The sequence below is a fragment of the Alnus glutinosa genome, chromosome 3, assembly GCF_958979055.1.
Source record: "Alnus glutinosa chromosome 3, dhAlnGlut1.1, whole genome shotgun sequence".
Classification (NCBI taxonomy): domain Eukaryota; kingdom Viridiplantae; phylum Streptophyta; class Magnoliopsida; order Fagales; family Betulaceae; genus Alnus; species Alnus glutinosa.
In genome coordinates this window covers 30,914,558-30,933,935 of record NC_084888.1, presented here as the reverse complement: position 1 = coordinate 30,933,935, position 19,378 = coordinate 30,914,558, and the positions used below count along the sequence as shown (strand labels likewise).

At 37.9% G+C, this 19,378-nt stretch overlaps 3 protein-coding genes across 6 annotated transcripts; 2 read left to right on the top strand and 1 right to left on the bottom strand.

Annotated features, from left to right (window-relative positions):
- The first annotated feature begins 1,056 nt into the window (after positions 1 to 1,056).
- Positions 1,057 to 4,119, top strand: LOC133863566 (ycf20-like protein). Of its 4 annotated transcripts, XM_062299562.1 has the most exons (4): positions 1,057 to 1,314; positions 2,100 to 2,291; positions 2,630 to 2,747; positions 2,857 to 2,994. In XM_062299562.1, exons 2-4 carry the CDS (start codon positions 2,113 to 2,115, stop codon positions 2,917 to 2,919), a joined length of 360 nt encoding a protein of 119 aa, XP_062155546.1. In that variant the 5' UTR covers positions 1,057 to 1,314; positions 2,100 to 2,112; the 3' UTR covers positions 2,920 to 2,994. The 4 variants fall into 4 exon arrangements, with proteins under 4 accessions (XP_062155546.1, XP_062155544.1, XP_062155545.1 ...); XM_062299560.1 differs by having other exon boundaries at positions 1,089 to 1,314; positions 2,090 to 2,291; positions 2,630 to 4,119; XM_062299561.1 differs by having other exon boundaries at positions 1,089 to 1,314; positions 2,083 to 2,291; positions 2,630 to 4,119.
- Positions 4,120 to 4,405: 286 nt separating this feature from the next.
- LOC133863565 (uncharacterized) lies at positions 4,406 to 8,687 on the bottom strand. Its single transcript, XM_062299558.1, has 3 exons — positions 7,013 to 8,687; positions 6,301 to 6,490; positions 4,406 to 4,750 (listed from the first exon to the last, which is right to left on the bottom strand). Exons 1-3 carry the CDS (start codon positions 8,621 to 8,623, stop codon positions 4,623 to 4,625), a joined length of 1,929 nt encoding a protein of 642 aa, XP_062155542.1. The 5' UTR covers positions 8,624 to 8,687; the 3' UTR covers positions 4,406 to 4,622.
- Positions 8,688 to 12,425: 3,738 nt separating this feature from the next.
- Positions 12,426 to 19,034, top strand: LOC133864797 (arginase 1, mitochondrial). Its single transcript, XM_062301213.1, has 7 exons — positions 12,426 to 12,575; positions 13,864 to 14,006; positions 14,179 to 14,338; positions 14,811 to 14,944; positions 15,828 to 16,037; positions 17,671 to 17,781; positions 18,426 to 19,034. Exons 2-7 carry the CDS (start codon positions 13,866 to 13,868, stop codon positions 18,684 to 18,686), a joined length of 1,017 nt encoding a protein of 338 aa, XP_062157197.1. The 5' UTR covers positions 12,426 to 12,575; positions 13,864 to 13,865; the 3' UTR covers positions 18,687 to 19,034.
- The last annotated feature ends 344 nt before the right edge of the window (positions 19,035 to 19,378 follow it).

The following is a 19,378-nucleotide window of genomic DNA, read 5'->3' as shown; positions in this document are numbered from 1 at the left end:
AGCCCTCCCAGGAGGTGCGTGAGAACCACGCACCGCCCAAGGACGGCCTCTCAGCAGTGGGAAGCGGTGGAATCGCCCGGAACCATCGGGGGTTGGTGCGGAAAGTGGAGGAGGGTGCTGGCGGAAGCTCCACATGCCGATTGAGTCCATGAGCTTTTCTGGCGCGTGGGAAGCGCGCGCCATCTTCCAGTCGACAGAGGAGAAGGGGGAGACCACCGGTAGACTCCAAAGACTCCGGCGAACCCATTACTAAGGAGCAAGTCTTGAGAGAGAGGAAGGTAGTGAGCAGATCTAAAACCAAAAAACCGACTCCAAACTCCAAAAATGTTATGGGTTTTTCTTGAGTGAAAGGGAATTAGGGAAGAACATGATAGAAATAGAGGGTAAAACGATAAACATAGGCTCTTGGAGAGGCCTATCTCTCTTACAAACTATGGGCTCTTCGAGAAGCCCGAGCTCTCCAGGACTAACTAGACTCAATATTCTCTCTTTTTCATCCCTTCCTTCTTCATTCTATGAGATTTTATAGGAGAGTGCCTTTTGCCACCTCATTCCCTTCTAGAACCTTCTTGCCAACTGATTATTGTTAGCTTTTGGATACCTCCACCTCACTACCTTCTAGAATACCCCTTATATCCCTTACATACCCATTATATCCCTAACATAATGGGTATGTAAGGGATATAAATCAGGAAAATGGATATAAGGTGGATGAAGGGGGATAGGCGAAAACAAGCCTGCTGGTTGGAAGAAAGCAAGAAAATGGAGAGATAAATCAGGTGCAAAGCGGGCTCAGTGGGAGGAAACCGGAGCAAAGCCGGCTTGGTCGTTTGAGAGAAAACTCTCAGACTTATTTGGATATGGATTAGGGGGTGGTTGTGGGGAGGGGAAAAACGAAAGGGAGGGAAGCTCTTCCCTCCCATGGATGGTGCACCAGTAGAAAATGAAGGGGAGAAATTCTAGAGAGAAGTTGGAGCGTCTCTCACTAGCTTTTTGTCTACAATACCTGTCTAATTACCATTTTAACATCACCTCAAAAATTTGAAAGATCAAGAAAGTTTAAGGTCAAGAAAGTTTGAAGGTGGGTGATAATCAAACGGTGTGTCGTTGATGAGAAGTATACGAGAATGATTCAACGGTCTGCCGTTGTCTAGCCGAAAGCAGAAAGGACATTTCCCATCCACCGTGGGTTTCTGGGGACCCTTCCCAAAGCCAAGCAAGAAGAAAAGAGAAACAAAAACAAAAACCATAGCAGAAGAAGAAGAAGAAACGCAAAGCAGAAGCTCTTCACTGCTGATATCTGAGTATCGTGGCGTAAGAATAAATGTTTTTTTTTTCTTTTTCTTTTTCTTTGTTTCCTCTCTGATTTTTTGAAATCGAATTTGTTTTAATATACCCATTGTTCTTGAAGGAGTCCTCCACAGCCGCCAAACCTTAATTCGCATTATTATGAGAATGATTTGCCAAAAACCCATTCGCTGTTTGTTATGATTGAGTTCACTCTTTCTCTATTTGGGGTTATTGCTTTCGTTTCTACGCGTGATTTTTCCAGCTTAGTGAACAAAACCCAGAAAGGAATAGTTGTGTAAATTCCCCAGAACTCAAAACCCAAGAAATTCACAGGTGAAAAAGGAAAATTCATAACTGAAACCAGTTTATTTTTGTCAAAATTTATACCTTTTTTTTGGGGGGTGTGTGATTTGAATTGCTTTTGGAGTGGAGATACGTGAACACATATGACATCCCAAATTGTAGCTAATCCGTTATTTGTGATTATGCAAAAGAGAGGAAGTTTTAGCAATGAAATAACGATGTAGAACCTAAGAATTTTATTGGAGGTTGTATGTTTGTTGAAGGGAGATAACTAATTAGAGTGGAGGTTGTGATATGCAATAAATCTGGGAGTTTGAAAGTGGCAACACACAATAACGATACAATATCCAATAATTACACTGAAGATTGTATCAAGCTTATTCAAAACCAGGCCTTGAGTTCTTTTTTTCTTTTTTTTTCTGTGTATTAATGATGTTGATCAGGTGCCTGCATTTATATTTCCTTTCTCGTTGTCTTCTATAATTACAGTAAATAGTTACCTACAGGTTTTTTCATGTAATGGCAATTTTGATCAAGTTGCCTTACTATCAAAGAAATGCTATACTTCTATCTCCAAAGCAAGCTGTAAGATCGAGAGTTGCATCATGCTTTCATCAAACTACTGCATTGGGCCAGAAACTCCATTCCAAGTGTAGTTACTTTCATGTAGGCCAACCATCTTTGGTCAATAATTTCAAGTAAGTCTTTATGTGGATTGATGTTCAAATTTGATACTTTCGGTGGTTTGTGCTGATAGGATTTGGTGAAATTATTTCATGGATACAGGATACCTATATGTGGTTTAATATGCTCATAGAAAGAGGGTGACATAATGTTATTATATACTTAAAAATTAGTTGAATGTTGTATGCATACTTGGCCATTGCTTTATTTGCGTCAGAATCTTTTTTGTTTTTCAAAAGATGGCATATTCATGTTTCTGCTGGGGAGAAGCTTTTTCCAATTCATAGCAGAGATTGCTAATTAATTAAATTGTCTCTGCATATAACATTAGAGTTCTGTTTGAACTGTTCAGGAGGATGACTTGGTCTATTAGGAGCAATGTGGATAGCGGCGGATTTGATCCTTCTTCCACAAATAGCCCAAATGGCAGAACCCGTTTAATAAGGGCCATACGAGCTATTCAAACCAAGGTAGGTGCGAGAATTCAGGAGATAAGGAAAGATCTTCCAATGAAATTATTCTTTTTCTTGGTAGGGTTTTACTGTGCAACTGCCTTTGCTACTGTTATTGGGCAAACAGGTGACTGGGACATTCTATCTGCTGCCTTGGCTGTGTTTGTTGTTGAGGGCATCGGGGCTCTAATGTATAGAACTTCTCTTCCTTTAGTGAGCAAGATTAGGAGCCTGATCACCATGTTTAACTATTGGAAGACTGGGCTTTCACTAGGTCTCTTCTTGGATTCATTTAAATATGGGATGGATGACATTTTTGGATCAAGTGACCCCTTCACTTTTGAAATAGATTTGTTCCACATAATTTTCTAGCACACTGCCCTTCGAATGCTGTCGACTGTTGTATTTTCTAGCCAAGCCTGGTGAAGTGATTGGAAAGCATGAGTCAGGACACGACTGCACCTGTGGGAGCATCATCACAAGTTGAAAGCCTTACAAAGAAAAATGAGGATCATATTGCTCATGGGTTGAGGCAGGAAGTTTAGACCTGATGACATTGAATGTAACTATAGATATGGCCTTGGATAGCTGTAATGGGGGAATAAAGATCATGCAACCAATCTGTGATGGACTGAACAAACTTTAGTTTATGCTAAGTCTGCTCCCTTTGCTAGCCTTTTACGTTCAGTTCTGTCGCATTGTTTCCTGAAAGTAAGATACTTTGCTTGGCATCAGGGGACTTCTACCAGCTACATGTGTCCATCCTGCAGGGGCATTGAGCCAAGAGAATGAGATGATTCTCACATTGCTTTGTTTAAACATGATTCATCTTTCACAAGACCATTTGATTGGTTTCCTGGAAAAATAGTAAGTTTCTAAAATGGATCGAGCTATGCCTGCCCAGTCAACGATGTCAAGCTCAAGATTGACAATATCCGCCACGTACTGGAAGCGCCATAGATAGTTCGACATGAGCTAAGTCGGCAAATTCAGTTTTCCTGGTTTTGATTGCAGGGTCTGGCATTTGGTTGCTACACTTGCCCATAGTTGGAAGGCGTTTTTGTTCATTTCAATCTTCAAAGAAGAGCAGATGTTGTTTGCTAAGGTGAGCCCAGTAGAGATTGGAGCTTTCCTTACCATTGGTGACATCTAAAACATCTGAAAGTCAAGAATCAAGGCCACCTCCCAGAAATCTTAGAATTGATGTCTTTTATAATTCTTCCTCTTTAAATGGTTATTGTCCTTTTTAACAAATAAACTTATCAAAAGCTTGTTTTTGATTTAGTAATGTAATTTAGTTGTATTGATTCTTGGTATTAGGTTCCATGACATGGTTTGATTGCTGATGCTGTTAAGGACCACTTCATTTAAACTGCAATTTTCTCCTTGACATCTCTCTCTCTCTCTCTCTCTCTCCTGCGTGTGCAACAAGAGGACAGAGTCGATAGACAATGGAGCAACCAATCATAAGGCCCTCGCACATCCCTCTCATGTATAAACCCAAGCATTCTGTAGGTAAACTGCAAATTCTGCATCGAGAATTCACAAATAGCCAGAATAGTGTTTCAAATTGTCATCAAAGGAAAAAGTAAAATGACGACCTTGGCAACATAATGCAATGTATTATCAATATTATTATTAAGTTTGAACTGAACAAGAATGAGGATATAGACGGGTTAAGCTTTACATCAAATACCATGTAATGCGGCTAAAGCCATTGAAAGAATATACACAATTTACGGTGGCCTTAAGATGCTTAACTACAGGCAAGGTCTCATACAAAAACCTAAGACAAATGGGGGATAGCTATCAAAGTAAAAACTCTTTGATGTAATACCAGTCAATTATGAGAAAAGGTCTTGAATGTTATCGAAGCATATATAAACCCTGCAATCATGCATCAGTATTGGGGCCTGGATATGCTGGTAGGATCATAATCCGCTTGTCCAGGACAGGGCCTCCTACAGTGAAATGATATAGACTCTGAAAGTTTGATTCTTTCAACCCAAGGATTCTATGCACTGCAAAACAATATAAAACAGAAGCTTGTGCTGTTATACTTGCCGAAGATGTAACATGCAAAAGATCATTCTACGAAGGTCCCGCGACATACAATAACAGGAGGAATTTTTTTAAGTTAAGATTTGGGTTATTTTGGTTTAAAACATAATTTGTCTAGGCTAGCATGAGATGGTAAGCCAATGGTGGAACATCTTTCAGATCTTTTTGAGTTCTGAATAATTTTCTGTTTAATATTGAATTTAATGGTGACTCAGAAAACTTATTGTGTAAGGGCAATCCAATTATGATTGATTATTTGGAGGTTTTCCCACACCTCATACCGCCATTATTTCTCTTAATTATGATTAAATCTGAAAAATTCTTACCAACCTTGATAATTATCCCATCATTTCCATATACCTTAAAAATAATCTTTATTTCTCTGTTATAATTTCTTGACTCCAACAAATTTAAGCCTTTGGCATGTTGAACTATCCCCTATCATTCTTTCTTCAACTTCAGGTTCAGCACCCTCTACGGAAATTATAACAATAAGTGAAGACAAACCAAAGCCTTTCACTTCTACGAGGCATGTGATACAGTGGCACCTGTTAATCTATGGAAAATTTGTCTCCAGTTCCTATTTGGAATTCCATAGAATTAGTTATCATGGGGAGTAAGGTTCTGGAATAGAATGTGCTACTCCTCTTAAATACGCATGGTTTTACCAATGGATGTTAGATACATGAATGTGATAACCATAAATGTTGGAAAATACTTTTGAGTAAAACCAATTTTGCTTTGTCTAATAGGCAGTCAACCTAGTTTAGGTCATCTTGCTGACCATTCACAGAAAAATTGACAGCCATCCAGCTGATATGTGACAGACTTTCTGGCCACCGTATTGTTCATGTTTTAAAAATTTAACGTCACATGATATTTCAAATAGGATCATAAAAAAATGTTGAGAAATGTGGGCTTTTCAGATTATTATGTCTCTTGAATAAACAATGCCAGTTGCTCCTATACAGGTATCAGGTGAGTTTTATAATTGACTCTGGTTGAAGTAAGCACCAAATAGTTGGGAGAAATTTGGCGGCACGGTTCTAGTGAAAGCCATCTCTAGCACACCTGGGAGTAACTTACATTGGAGGTAGACTGTCTATAACTTGAGAGTAAAATATACTCAAGGTAGACTGTTTTGAGACATAAGGTTGCTACAAAATGTGCCTATTCCATACCATGCTTCCAGATCCAACCGCATTGTCGCAGGGTTTATAAAACCCAAGTTGTCATTATACCAATCATATGAAATTAGAACATCGCATCTTTATTCATGGACATCACCTAGGATGGGCTTTAAGTGGAACCAGAAAAATACGATCTTTTCTGGTGCAATCTTTTATTGTCTTAAAATTTTCTACAATTTATAGTATAACTCAGTCTAGATGGGTAGCATTTATCTGTTTTCTGCATTAACTCTCAATGTGAATTCTAGATTACTATGAACAGTTGCAAGCAGATTGAGAATCCTCTGCCAAAATAACAGTAAGGAAAAAAAAATCCGTACCAGGATCATCAAAGTAACAACCAATTCCAGTTGCAGAGATGCCAACCGCATGTGCTTCAAGGTACAATACCTGCCCGAGAACTCCAGTTTCCCAAAACAATCGAGGATACATCCATGCATTCTTCTCACGCAAAGTAGTCTCGAAACGAGCCACCATACCAAGGCTAAAGCAGCCATGACTAGCAATGTCCTGCACATAGATGCACATTTTTTAGCTATTGGCAGACATGCTAAAAGGTAAACCTAATTGTCTACTCTACTTCCATTAAGAAACAAGCCTATTCTTCCACGCCAAACAATTGATAGTTAAAGGAGCAACTCAGAAATTAAACTACTCTATGATCCATTTAATTTAGATAAAGTTTAAACAGTAATTCATGGTATACCTCAAAAACAATTGGTCAAAATTTTCAACATACTTCTAATCTAAAGATTGACCATTTGTACGGTACTTCAAAATACACAATCCAAAATCATCTACCTCCATATTCACTTAAAGGAAAATAACAAAAAAATGTAAAATTTCACATCCAATTTCATGTCCACCTCTGAGATTCACAGTTCAGTAGTTGTTCTTTTAAACTTCATATTCATGACCTACATATATTATTGAACATCTATATTCCTTTCATGCATAGATGCTCCAAACTCTGAACAACTCTACCAATATATGAAGCATTCAAAATGATAAAACATTTATAAGGTGACACACCTGATGGCATGAGACCTGTTTTGCAAGCATGTCATACGAAGATCTATCAAGTTCATAGAGAGGGAGATTATCAGGGCATCCCTCTGGTTTCTCCCATGCAAAATCAGCACTCATAGAGTTCTTAAGCTCATCGAAATGATCCTCATTCCTCACCAAGAAATACAACCCCTTGGGCAACCTTGCCACCCTATGAACAAACAAAACAGCATGCACCTCAGCATCCCATGGAAGCGCCCGGAATGGCAATGCCAGCTGTCTCCTTTGCTTCCCTCCATTTCCACAACCCGAAGGAAGGCAATGTAACAGTATCTGATAAAATGTCTCTCTCTGAATTACAGTAACACTATCCATATCCACAGCGCTTCTACGCTTCCTAACAACTTCCCTAACCGTAAAACCTTTAAACGAACCTTCACTGCAAACTCCACTACTCTGAAATGGATCACTAGCAAACCAATCTCCCACTGTAAATGGCTTTTTCACCGCCTCAGCGGTTCGATAAATTATATCCCAACACACATGCTCTTTACTAAGCGAATTCGGCTCCCCCTTCCATTCCAATTTAGAAAACTCCGAAATCCCAGAACTCAATTCCTTATAATTCACGTCAAATCGACCAATTCGATTAGGAAAAACTAGGAGCATACAATCCGGGTGCTCAAATTCAATATCGGGAAACTTGCCTCTAACGGGCCTAGAGGGGAATTTGAATTCTGGAAAACATTGAAGCCCCATGAGCTTCTTCAGCTCCTCGTATCCAAGCCCATCCAGAAGCTGCACATCCCAGCCGAGGCCCGCCGCGGCCATTGTCACCGCGGCGATAGCGTGGCCGACGTCGTGATTGCAGTACCGAAAGGCGCGCTCGCCGTACTTCCAGGCCTCGCGCCAGAAAATGGATGAGAGCCCGACGAGAAATGAGTTCTGGGGGAAGAATTTTGGGAAGAACCCAGATGGGATTTCGGCTCTGAGTTCCAAAGAATGCTCTTTGGGAGCGTAATGCGCGACGAAAGGTGAAGTAGAAAGGGAATCGATCGGTGGGGCGATGATATAAGCCTCGGTGGGGTGCAAATTGCCGCTACTGGGGTTGACACGGAGAGACCAGGTGGAGTAGCTAGCGGTTTTCCAAGCGGAGAGAGCGAGAGAGTCGTAGAAGAATTGGGAAATGGTGGAATGGGAAATGGGTTTGGGAGGAGGGAGAGAGAGGAAGACAGAGGAGTAGAGAGGAGCATCAGATGGTGATGGGTTTTCGGTTTCGGTGTTGGTGTTGGTGGGGAAGTGAAGGAGAGGGAGGAGAGGGGCAGAGAGGTAGCGACGAAAAGGGTTAGGCTGGTTGGCCCAGTCGAGGCCGTGGGGGCCTCGGGCGTACTTGTCATACGCGTGCTTGGTCTGCTGGTGGTATTTGAGGGCCTGCAAGAGGTTCTCGTCGTGTGGGTCTTCTTCGGAACGTGCTTTCGATGAAGAAGAAGAAGAGGAAGAGGAAAAGGCCATGGTGGTAATAAAAGTTTTGCCTGTTGTGGTGAGGTTGACGAGTATGTAGGTTGAAGGAAGGAGACGAAAGCGGTGGGGGCTGAGAGGAGCAGAGAGCCTGGCGCTAGAATGAAGCAGTGGCATTTTTTACTTCTTTTCTTTGTTCTGACTTCTGGGGTTTGAACATTTGAAGATTCTAGAGTCTGCGTTATGCCGTTATGCTTCCTCTTCCTTCGGTGGAGGTGAACATTTCTTTCCTTTTCCTTTTCCGGATTCTAAAGCAAAATTGTTCCTGGTTCCAACAATTTGGGAGGAATATGGATTCAATGCAGAAACACCAAACAACAAATTCCACGCGATATGGCTCATCATTTGTTTCACAAAATACCATGAATTGGTTTGAGTTTCCAATTAAAAAAAAAAAAAAAACGCAGTTAAACATTTGATAAAATCGCAATTCAGCAGTTTGAAATTTAAAATCGTAGGGTAGTCTTTTTAAAATTATTTATTTTCAAAAAAACACTATCTTGCCAGATATGTGAAAATGCAGATTTTTGCGTTATCAAATCGTAATTTTTTTAAAATGTAATTCTTAAACGATTTATTTTATGTGATTTGGTTTAAAATTGCACTTTTTGTCTACGAAATCGCAATCTCAAACGCATCCTAAGGCTTGAAGTTATATTTTTATTTTACAATTATCTTATAATATTAATTTAGTAATTTTAAGAATGATGAATTAAAATATTAGAAGAGGGGGACAAAACTAAAAAATTAAAATTTTAGAGGAAAAAATTAATATTGGGAGTCAATTTCATAAAAATACATTAAAAAAAAAAATTGTAGCATTTCTAAAATTTTGCGGGGGCCCGGGAATAAAGGCAGGAGTGGTTCCGCCCCTGAATCCTTGGATTAGTATTTGTTATTAAAAAAAAAATCAATTATTAATGGAGACTACCATGTCAATATTGTGGAATAATTGTGAAATAAAAATATGGTTTATAACATTTCTCTCTCCCTTAAGCTCCATATTTCGAAGGCTGAATTGAGAGTAAGAGCATTCACATCTGGCTAATCAAATTGGTGAAATTGTTATTTGACTAGTTAGGATGCTAAAATGAGCTGCATCCAGCTCAGCAAACTAGAAAAACATTTGATAAATTGCTAACAGTGCTTACCAAATTTGGTGAGACTGTTCCCTCATAGAATGTTTAAAAAAAAAAAAAAAAAACCTTTAAAAATCCTCAAACAGTTTCTCTCATCTCAAGGAAAAAAAATAATTAAAAAAAATATTTAAATTAAATAGTATATATATATATATATAGTTAAAATAAAATGTAAGTTTTTTATTTTTATTTTTTTATATGAATAAAAGCTTTCATCGAACAACAAATGATTACAGCACTTCAGAAAAAACTGAAACACGGTCCAAACAGACTAACCAACAAAGACTACAAACAAGCCTACCAATAAACCACTGTAGCCTCAACAAAGGAGCAGAAAGTCAACAAAGCCAATCAGGCCAAACACACCAAATCGAATCCGAGTCTCTGCCAAAAAAACAAAGCTCTCAAACAGCTACAAACAGCAAACACAACTCAACACTGCAAACATAACGCATTACAACAAGGAATGCAGTTTCCAACCATACACAAGGGACAAACTCTTATTGAGGTTCTTGAAATGACCTTTAGATAATAGTCTAGCACGAGCTTCCCATCTAATACAAGCCAGAATAACTTCTTCTGTATGAGGGGTATTGTTATGCAGAAGATCATTTCTCTGCTTCCATAGATTGTAGAATGTAGCTTCAAGACACAGCCTTCCCAAACAAGCTCGAATGCTTTTGCCATGCAGAACCTTCAAACTCCAATCTTCAATATATTATGTCATTCCAAATGAACATTCAAAATGGAACAATCAGTATGATTTTAGTCTAAATCCGGTGACTTTAGCTATATCTAAAGAAAAAATGTCCACGGCTCTCTTGGCATCCATATTAGAAAAGACACAAGGTCTGTCCAACATAACCCCAGCTACACATTCTTTACTTAGTGACCAGTGCATCACGAAAAACAAGCCAAATAATGAAGGAGTGCCGAGGGATTGAATTTGGAAATTAAACTAATTTCCACCATTCAACAACCGAGTATGCCTCTCTCAATATTTCTTAAGTATCTGCACAATTATACTATACACTTTTAGAATTCCACACAGGTAAGTCAGCAACTCCAATCTCAACATCATGAAGTTTGCTTTGAACCTCTATAAGAGCATCTGAACAAGCATGAGGCCAGAACCAATCTCCATTATTGATGATTACATCAAGCTTAGACTACAAAGGAAAGCCAAAATAATGAACAAGCTGATATCCAAATGTGTATAGAAAGTACCCTGCAGGGTGCCAATCGTCTAACCACAAAAACACTCGTGAACCATTACTAACCTTATATCGGATGAAGCTCTTAGCTATATCATGGAGCCTTTAGAAAATAAAAAGTAAGTTTACTGAGCCGAATATTAATGTTACCGGAAAATGATAAAACCACAACCCCATCACAATGGTGTGGAGCCCATGTGTGTGGGCCTCACACCATTGTAAGTGGGGTTGTAAAGGAGTTGTGCAAAGGGGTTGTGAGCCAATCATATTCCAATGTTACCTATTAAATTATTAATGCTACGTAGGAGAAAGATGGGGTGGAATTGATTAGGTCAACAATTGGGCTTTTATATCACAATACTAGGCAAGTATTGGGCTTCGTCCAACACCCATTGACCAAACAAAAAAAACTCAAAAAATAAAAAGTGAAACCCAAATCAAATGAAGGCCCAAAAGAGTCCTTCATTGGCCCTGCGAGCACGTGAGTTTCCGTACACTTTTTGGGAGTCGTCAGTTCGTCGCGATTTGCCACGTCACTCTGCAATTCGCATGCGGACAGCGACATTACCACCACCATTCTCCCTCGATTTCCTCCAATGTTGTCAGATGGACAGAACTACCCTTTCTTAATTAATTAATTAATTACAAAGAGCAATGCTGGAGAAACGGACAACGGGAGGCCATAGAACATTGTTTTGAACCCAACGCCGTTTAAACAATGAGAAGGTTGGGGTTAAAACTTAAAACAATGGAGATTTGTTTTTGCACCCAACGCCGTTAAAACAATGAAGGTTGGGGTTAAAACAATGGAGCTTGTTCTGAACCCAATGCCGTTTTTGTAAAATGCACAGGTTCTGTTCTGTTTGTAAAACGTGCAGGACAGAATTACGGAACTACCCTTTCTTACAAAACTATAACTTCGCAGATTATATATATATATATATTTTTTAAAAATACAAATAAGCCCATGGAGGGTGGCCTATTCGACCCCCAAATCTTTAAAGGGTGGTCGGCCATTCATTGTAAATGGTTTTTTTTTTTCCAAAAAAAAAAATTGAAAGAAAATATAAAATAATGAGCTTTTTTTCTTGAAAATATAGTATATTCCTTTCGGAATAACCATTCCTCTTATTTTGTAAAGGAATATGTATTTTTTTTTCGTAAGGGAATAGTTATTTTAATGAGAATAACTATTCCAAATAATAGACTCATACTAAACAAAGTAATGACTATTCCATCATTCTATGGGTCTATTCTGCGAACTAAACGAGACCTTAATGAGTTAGCTTTTGTAACTTAGTAAGACTGCAAAGACAAATTTTGCATTTTTTTTTTCTTTCTAATTTTAAATCAAATACTTCCAAGTTTCATTGGTATTAATGATGAATGATGATAAATCACTTAATTACCATGTGTACGAAATCATAACATATAAGCAAAATTTAATGAATATAGGTATTTTATAGGCTCTTTAGTAAGAAAGTTATCACTTTGGTTAACCAAAAGGATTTAGATTAGATTATCATGATTTTTTCATTAGGGCAGGGACAAATTCGTCTTTTCAGGCTCCAGTACAGAGCCCAACATCAGCTGCATGGCTGCTACTCTCTCTTTAAAACAACCTCCACTACCCCAACCCTACTTCCACTTTACCAACTCATCTTCGTTTCGTCTCAGCCACTGATCAGCTCTCGCTCTCGCTCCCAAGCTCCCAAGGTACAACTGCTATCTCTCTTCTTAATCTATTTGTAGGTTACCAATTCTGTTTGGATGCTTAGAAATGCTCACAGAAATCTATTCTCTAGAATTCCGTTTGGGATTTGTAGTTTTTTTTTTTTTTTTTAAATAAAAAATGAAGTTGTTGGAAATTGGATATTGTTTGGGTGGTTGGAGATATAGTCATATATATACAGGATATTTTAAAATGCAAGAGTTCTTTTGATTACGCGATTTAATGTGGATGGAGTTTGTGTTCTATGTGAAATGTGCAACCCATTTTTTGGGAAAAAGAAGAAAAAGTGACTTTGAGGCATTTGCTTGGTGATTTACCATGTTCTCCCACTTTAGCGTTGGAAAATTACTACACATGTACTAGGAGATTAACTGCTTAGATGAGGAGGGTTTAAATAAATTATAGATTTGAAAAATCAATTTGGGACATTACCGATCGGTTTGTGTTGAATCTAGTGAGTTGTAAGATACCCAGTTTGCATGCCTCGTCATCATAACTTATAATGTCTTTTTAGGGTTCTACTGTGTGGAGTGGTGCTTGTTAATAATAGTCACGATTATAATGATGGTTAGAATTGTTTTGTCACACAATACAATTGTCCTCATCTATGTGCTTGCTACTGGCTCTGAAAAAAGATATAGAAATGAACCACATCTTTTATTATCTATCATTAGTTTTTGGTTCGATTGCTGTATTTCTATCCAAATAACTTGCAAGTGTTGGGTTTTTGAAATCTCAGTACTAGTAAGTCAGAGTGTACCATGACAAATTGTGAAAGAAAATTATTTTTTTAGATGAATAATTTTTACTAACTAAACTCAAGGAATACAAACACTCCAACTGATTAAACACCAACAGGAACAACCTGCACATTGCAGGATTACAGCTAAACTTCTAAAGAACTCTTATCCACATGCTGCCAGACTACAGCTTTTACACCTTGCTCTGTTTCTATACAACAAGTTTCAAATTCAAGTATACAAAACAAACAGCACCAAACTATACTATTTACCAAATTGTGAAAGAAATTTAGTCCCACCTAGATTGTTCTTTGTATTCGTGGTGGACATTGTTTTGCTTATTGTGTAATTCTTTTTCTTTATCAAGAAAGTTAGTATAACTTGACGTGTCATGCCATATTCGCACTATATATAGGTTCATCAAATTGTTGTTAGTTTAACAACTCCTTTGCTTTTATTATTATGCATGGGTCTATGTGTGAATTAGTAGTAGCAAAATAAGTGTTCTCTTTTAATAATTTTTTTTTTACAGACATGTCAACCATAGGGCGGAGAGGAATTCATTACTTTCAGAAACTAAATGCTGCAAATATCCCTGCTGCTTTGATAGAAAAAGGCCAAAGTCGTGTTATTGATGCTTCCCTTACACTTATTCGCGAGAGGGCAAAGCTCAAGGTAAATGTTGATTCTTGATTTTCGTTAAGGAAACTTTTATCTTGTCGTTGCAGACATTATTAATTTGTTCTCTCTTGTAATTCTATATGCTAATAGTTTCATATGAGAGGATTGGACTATGGCCTTTTCAGAAAGGCACAATATTATTATGCTTAACATTGGTTTTATTTAGGGAGAGCTTGTTCGTGCTTTAGGAGGTTCGGTTGCATCGGCATCTCTTCTCGGAGTACCTCTAGGACATAACTCATCATTTCTTCAAGGGCCTGCATTTGCTCCTCCTCGCATAAGAGAGGCCATCTGGTGTGGTAGCACAAACTCAGCAACTGAAGAAGGTATCTGCAGTAGTTTGACTCTGGACTAACAGTTGGAAATCTTACTTAAGCATTTAACTAGCCTATGATAAGTTGTTTCTGCATGGTGTATATATGAATTGAAACTGATGGATGTTAATGATTCTCTTTATAGTGTTTTGACTTGTATTCATGTTCTCATGGAATCTCTACATCACAGGATGGAATTGAGATGTTAACTTCTCATATAACATTTGAGTTTTGAACATTTCTTGCAAGATATGATTGATGTTCACAAAATTATATCTGATCATTCAGTTACATTTAGAAGCATATGCAATTAGTAAAACCAAAGCAGACCCTAAAATCATGATTTGTATATGTACTCTTTCTAATTACCATAGATCTGGCTGAAATCTTCGCAATTTAATGTTTCTGAATGTTTTCCTGCTTCTTTTGTAATTTCACTAGAGTGTATGTGTATTCACTGTGACATTGATGCTGGGAAATGCAGGGAAAGACTTGAATGACCCACGGGTGCTAACTGATGTTGGTGATGTCCCTGTTCAAGAAATTCGAGATTGTGGTGTGGATGATGACAGACTGATGAATGTCATAAGTGAGTCTGTCAAGCTAGTTATGGAAGAGGTAAGCAGGCTTCCACTTCAAAGAATTATGGCCACTACTAAATAACACCTAAGTGATTTCCTCTGATAAGATGTTTTATTTTGACCATGCAGTATACACATGTTTTGGTCAAGTTTGATTAAATCTCTTTTGTTCCTTTTTTGCTCCTAGCTTTTATATTTTTTTTATATCGGATTTTCTCTTTTAACCCATCTGCAAATTTATGTTCTTAAACAATAAAAGACGTCCTTACGGTTATATCCATTTACTTGCTTGATGTTATGCACGATACTCGTCCTTCACTTTATGCCTGTGTAGATTGTCTTCTTGGCAATTGTTATTAGATAAAACTTCTTGAAGTCAAAGCAAAAATATATCAGTCAGATAGCTTAGAAATAGTAAGGATATGGTTGTGTCAAGAATTCTGGCTTCTTTTACAATGGTCTTTGGACCAGATGGCATCCCCTCCCCACATAAAGGGTGAGGCCACGGGTTCAGACTTTGTTAGGACCATATGTCCATATGGTTGGACTTTTCAGTCTTCTTTGGCTTAATGGCTTGTATTTGCCTATCCCGAAAAAGATTCTGGTTCTTTTCTTAGTGTCTTGAACATTTGTACTAGAGTCATCCACCTTTAATTTGTGATAGAATTGTGGTGAGCTTTTCTCTTACTTATCAAAAAAAAAAAAAAAAAAAGAATTGTGGTGAGCTGAACTGATAGTCTGTTTGATGTGGAGCTTATTTTACCTTCTTGCTTTGACCAAATAGATCTGTTCTCTTGAAAGCTTAACTTGTTCTATTAAGTATTTGGCCTAGATTTTACTGTCGAATAGTTATATGTTGTCAGCTATCTTTTGGTTTGAATTGGTGAACTTGAAACCTAATGATATCCATGCTCTTTCAGGATCCACTGCGGCCACTAGTTTTAGGTGGTGATCACTCAATATCTTTTCCTGTTATCAGAGCTGTCTGTGAGAAGCTCGGGGGTCCTGTAGATATTCTTCATCTTGATGCCCATCCAGATATCTATGATGCCTTTGAAGGAAACAAGTATTCACATGCTTCTTCTTTTGCCCGAATTATGGAGGGTGGTTATGCTCGGCGGCTTTTGCAGGTAAACACTTATCATTCATTATGACATAGATGCAGCCTTGTATTCTCTGTTGATTTTTATTGACCCAAATAATCATTCAAGTGGCTAATTCAACATCCTGACCTTCGAAGGTCATAACTTCCTTGCTCCACACAAATTGATGCATGAATGTAAATATGGGCCTCAATTCATATAATTGAGCCTTGTCTGCTGTTCACTTGCGGCATCTAAACTTCTCTCTGTAAGAATTTTAGGTTGATTGATACAGCTATTTGTGGTTTGGTTATACAAAGCTTGGCAGTATAGTAGCTGTCTTGCATACTTGATTTAGCTTTTCACCATAGTCAAACTCATCTTTTTGGCTTGTTCCAGATGCTGAAAGTACCTGTAGTTGAGTCCTTAACCACATATGTGAGAGTTGAAGTCGATCAATCCAAACACAAGAAATGATCAATAAGAAGATATACTGACAAAAGTATCCCCTGTACCTCCCTTTGACCACAAAAATCAAGTCAGTTGTCTAATAAGCCGTAAAATTCTTAACAATCTTATTTCAAAACCAGCCAATGAACTCAAATATCACAAATATCTGAGATGGTTTGTGGCCTTAGGGATACCAAGCATTCATATGTCAACATTGGTTCTAGTTAAAGCATCAAACGACATGCCTAATGTCCTGCTTGAGCATACTATAGATCAGATATGACCTAGTCATAAGTATTGGCATCTGACAGCTGAAAGTCGTGGTTAATCAAACAAAAAGCAAGAACTGATCAATAAGACTGATGTAGCTAGTCCCTTTACCTCACTGGACGATAAAAATCAAATCCGATTAATAAGAAATCACATGGAAATCCCAGCAATGACATCCCAAATTTCTTGATGGTTTGTGGCTATGTAAAAAATGAAAAGCAATTATATGATGCAGATGGTCCCAGGGAAAACCTCAAAAGGGCAGTCCTGATTTTCTTATCTGCACATGTTAATGATTATCTGTTGGCTAAGTCACAAGTTCTGGCATCTGATAATCAGCTAAAGAGATATGACTTGTGAATTTTTATAAGACGGCCTTATACCATGTGGCTGCTGTATTAATAAAGAAACAGAATTTTGGCATTGGGAAGAGAGATATGCAGCATGCCTATTGTGCTCTATTAGAACCAAATAGTTACCACAAATGCTTGTCTCATTATGAACAATGTTTATTTATGCTAGCATGATACTTTCTTATTTTCAATGTAGCCTTATGCAGGGGACATCGGTAGAAAGTAATAATTGAAAATTGAGATTGATGGGTTGGCATTTCGACATTTTTATTTCAATCTGCTGAAACATTAATAACTTTTTATTGGCACTTTGACATTATCATTTCAGTGTTCTTAGCTATAGATTTAGAATAAATTTGTAAGATTTGCTGGAAAATTTCACCCCATTTGTCTGTCAAATGTGTAGATTTGGAAATTAACTTCTTGACCTCTGTAGTCCGAATGCAGTTTATTTGGTTAATAATACCTTAAATTCTGTTTCTCTCATCTCCATCACTGAACCAGACATGCTTTAAATCTTTTGATTGATGCTGTATGAAAAGTTCCTAATTGTGAGTAATGAACCTGAGTCCTATTGTGAGTAATGTACTTGAATGTTGACTTCTCAGGTCGGCATTAGATCAATAAATGCTGAAGGGCGTGAGCAAGGCAAAAGATTTGGAGTGGAGCAATTTGAAATGCGAACCTTTTCAAGAGATCGTCACTTTCTGGAAAACCTGGTCTCTCTCTCTCTCTCTCCCTCTCTCTCTTTTCTTGTATCTGCACTTGACTGTGTATATCCAAGTCACTATACTTACGCATAGATATATAGATATGTTAATTTGCGAAATACATAAAAATCTATGATTTGAACATGTGAAATGTGCTTTACAGAAAAGTCAGGAAACTTGCCTTGTAGTAGTTGTATATAATTGATTAATACTAAAGTAAGTGTCATTTGCAATGCATGGGACCAATCAATTTACAGTTAGTTATGGACTAAAGAGTGCTAACAGGGACAATAACTAATATATAGCTAATTGTGGGTCAGTTAAATCCTTTTTTTTTTCCTAAGTAATTGGCCCCAAGGGGAGGGAAATGGGAGATTCAAACTAGTGACCTCTGCTTCATGAGGCTTAGTCCCCAACCGATTGAGCTACCTATTGGGGTTCAGTTAAATCCTATTAACTCAACAAAATCTTAACCATTACATGATTCCTGTTAAAGCCTTGAATTGTATTATACTTGGATCCATTTTGATTCTGTTGGAGATACTTACTGATCATTGAAATATAGGCTAGTAATTTTGATCTTAACGGGTTCACATGGTAACGTAAAATAGAATATGTTCTTCAATTTAATTCTCTAATATGTCCTTTGACAGAAACTAGGAGAAGGCGTCAAGGGTGTATACATCTCAATAGATTTGGATAGTCTTGATCCTGCATTTGCTCCTGGAGTGTCTCATATTGAGCCAGGGGGCCTCTCTTTCCGTGATGCTCTCAACATCATCCACAATCTGCAAGGTAATGTTGTTGCTGGGGATGTGGTTGAATTCAACCCACAGCGTGACACTGTTGATGGTATGACTGCAATGGTAGCTGCTAAGCTGGTGAGAGAACTGTCTGCAAAGATATCAAAATGAAAATTCCTGCGACTTTCCGGTCAAGAATTTCAAATATTATCATTCCTTGATGCACCCTGCAATTTTAGTGCTTCCAGCATTCCGCAGATTAGTTCATCCTTTGGTTTCAAAAGAAGGATTTGAAAGGACTTGAACATTACTGCCTTCAGACCTTTTCAGCTTATCCATTTTCTGGGTTTACATTAGAACTTGCCTTGATATTATTGCACCTTGTAGGTGGGACATTGTTGTACCCATCTCCTGCGAAAAGGAGAAATAGACAATAATTATTTGAGTCCATTGTTGTGTCTCTATGCTTTACAGTTCACATTGGATTATTCCACGAAAGGTGAGAAGTTGGTGGTAGAATTTACGATTCGCCTGTTGTTAATCACAAGAGTATAGTTAAGTTGCTTATGGAAGGATGAATCTGGCTCTACTTTTTTCTTCAATTTTGCTGAAAAGAGTAAAATAAATAATTGAGAAAACTTTAGAATCTAGTGCCCATAGAACAATGCATAATACTTGGGACTCTCAATGTCCTCATCCCATTTGTGTCGCCCTCCCTCCCTCTCGTGGGCTCGATAAAGACCTCCATTTGGGGGCACTTGAAGATGTATATTCCTAAAGGAAGCCATTATAACTTGAGAGAACCAGCAGTACCAGAACATATCCAAAACCCCACCTACCACCTCCCCATGTTCTTTATATAA

What these genes read in the sequence shown, in the direction of transcription:
- LOC133863566 (XM_062299560.1), top strand. Translation starts at nt 2,113, where the DNA reads ATGGCAATTTTGATCAAGTTGCCTTACTATCAAAGAAATGCTATACTT. An exon ending in TCTTTGGTCAATAATTTCAA is followed by an intron (nt 2,292 to 2,629) that starts GTAAGTCTTTAT and finishes TGAACTGTTCAG; the next exon opens with GAGGATGACTTGGTCTATTA.
- LOC133863565 (XM_062299558.1), bottom strand. Translation starts at nt 8,623, where the DNA reads ATGCCACTGCTTCATTCTAGCGCCAGGCTCTCTGCTCCTCTCAGCCCC. An exon ending in AACAGGTCTCATGCCATCAG is followed by an intron (nt 6,491 to 7,012) that starts GTGTGTCACCTT and finishes ATCTATGTGCAG; the next exon opens with GACATTGCTAGTCATGGCTG. An exon ending in TTGTTACTTTGATGATCCTG is followed by an intron (nt 4,751 to 6,300) that starts GTACGGATTTTT and finishes ATTGTTTTGCAG; the next exon opens with TGCATAGAATCCTTGGGTTG.
- LOC133864797 (XM_062301213.1), top strand. Translation starts at nt 13,866, where the DNA reads ATGTCAACCATAGGGCGGAGAGGAATTCATTACTTTCAGAAACTAAAT. An exon ending in GCGAGAGGGCAAAGCTCAAG is followed by an intron (nt 14,007 to 14,178) that starts GTAAATGTTGAT and finishes GGTTTTATTTAG; the next exon opens with GGAGAGCTTGTTCGTGCTTT. An exon ending in ATGCTCGGCGGCTTTTGCAG is followed by an intron (nt 16,038 to 17,670) that starts GTAAACACTTAT and finishes TTGACTTCTCAG; the next exon opens with GTCGGCATTAGATCAATAAA.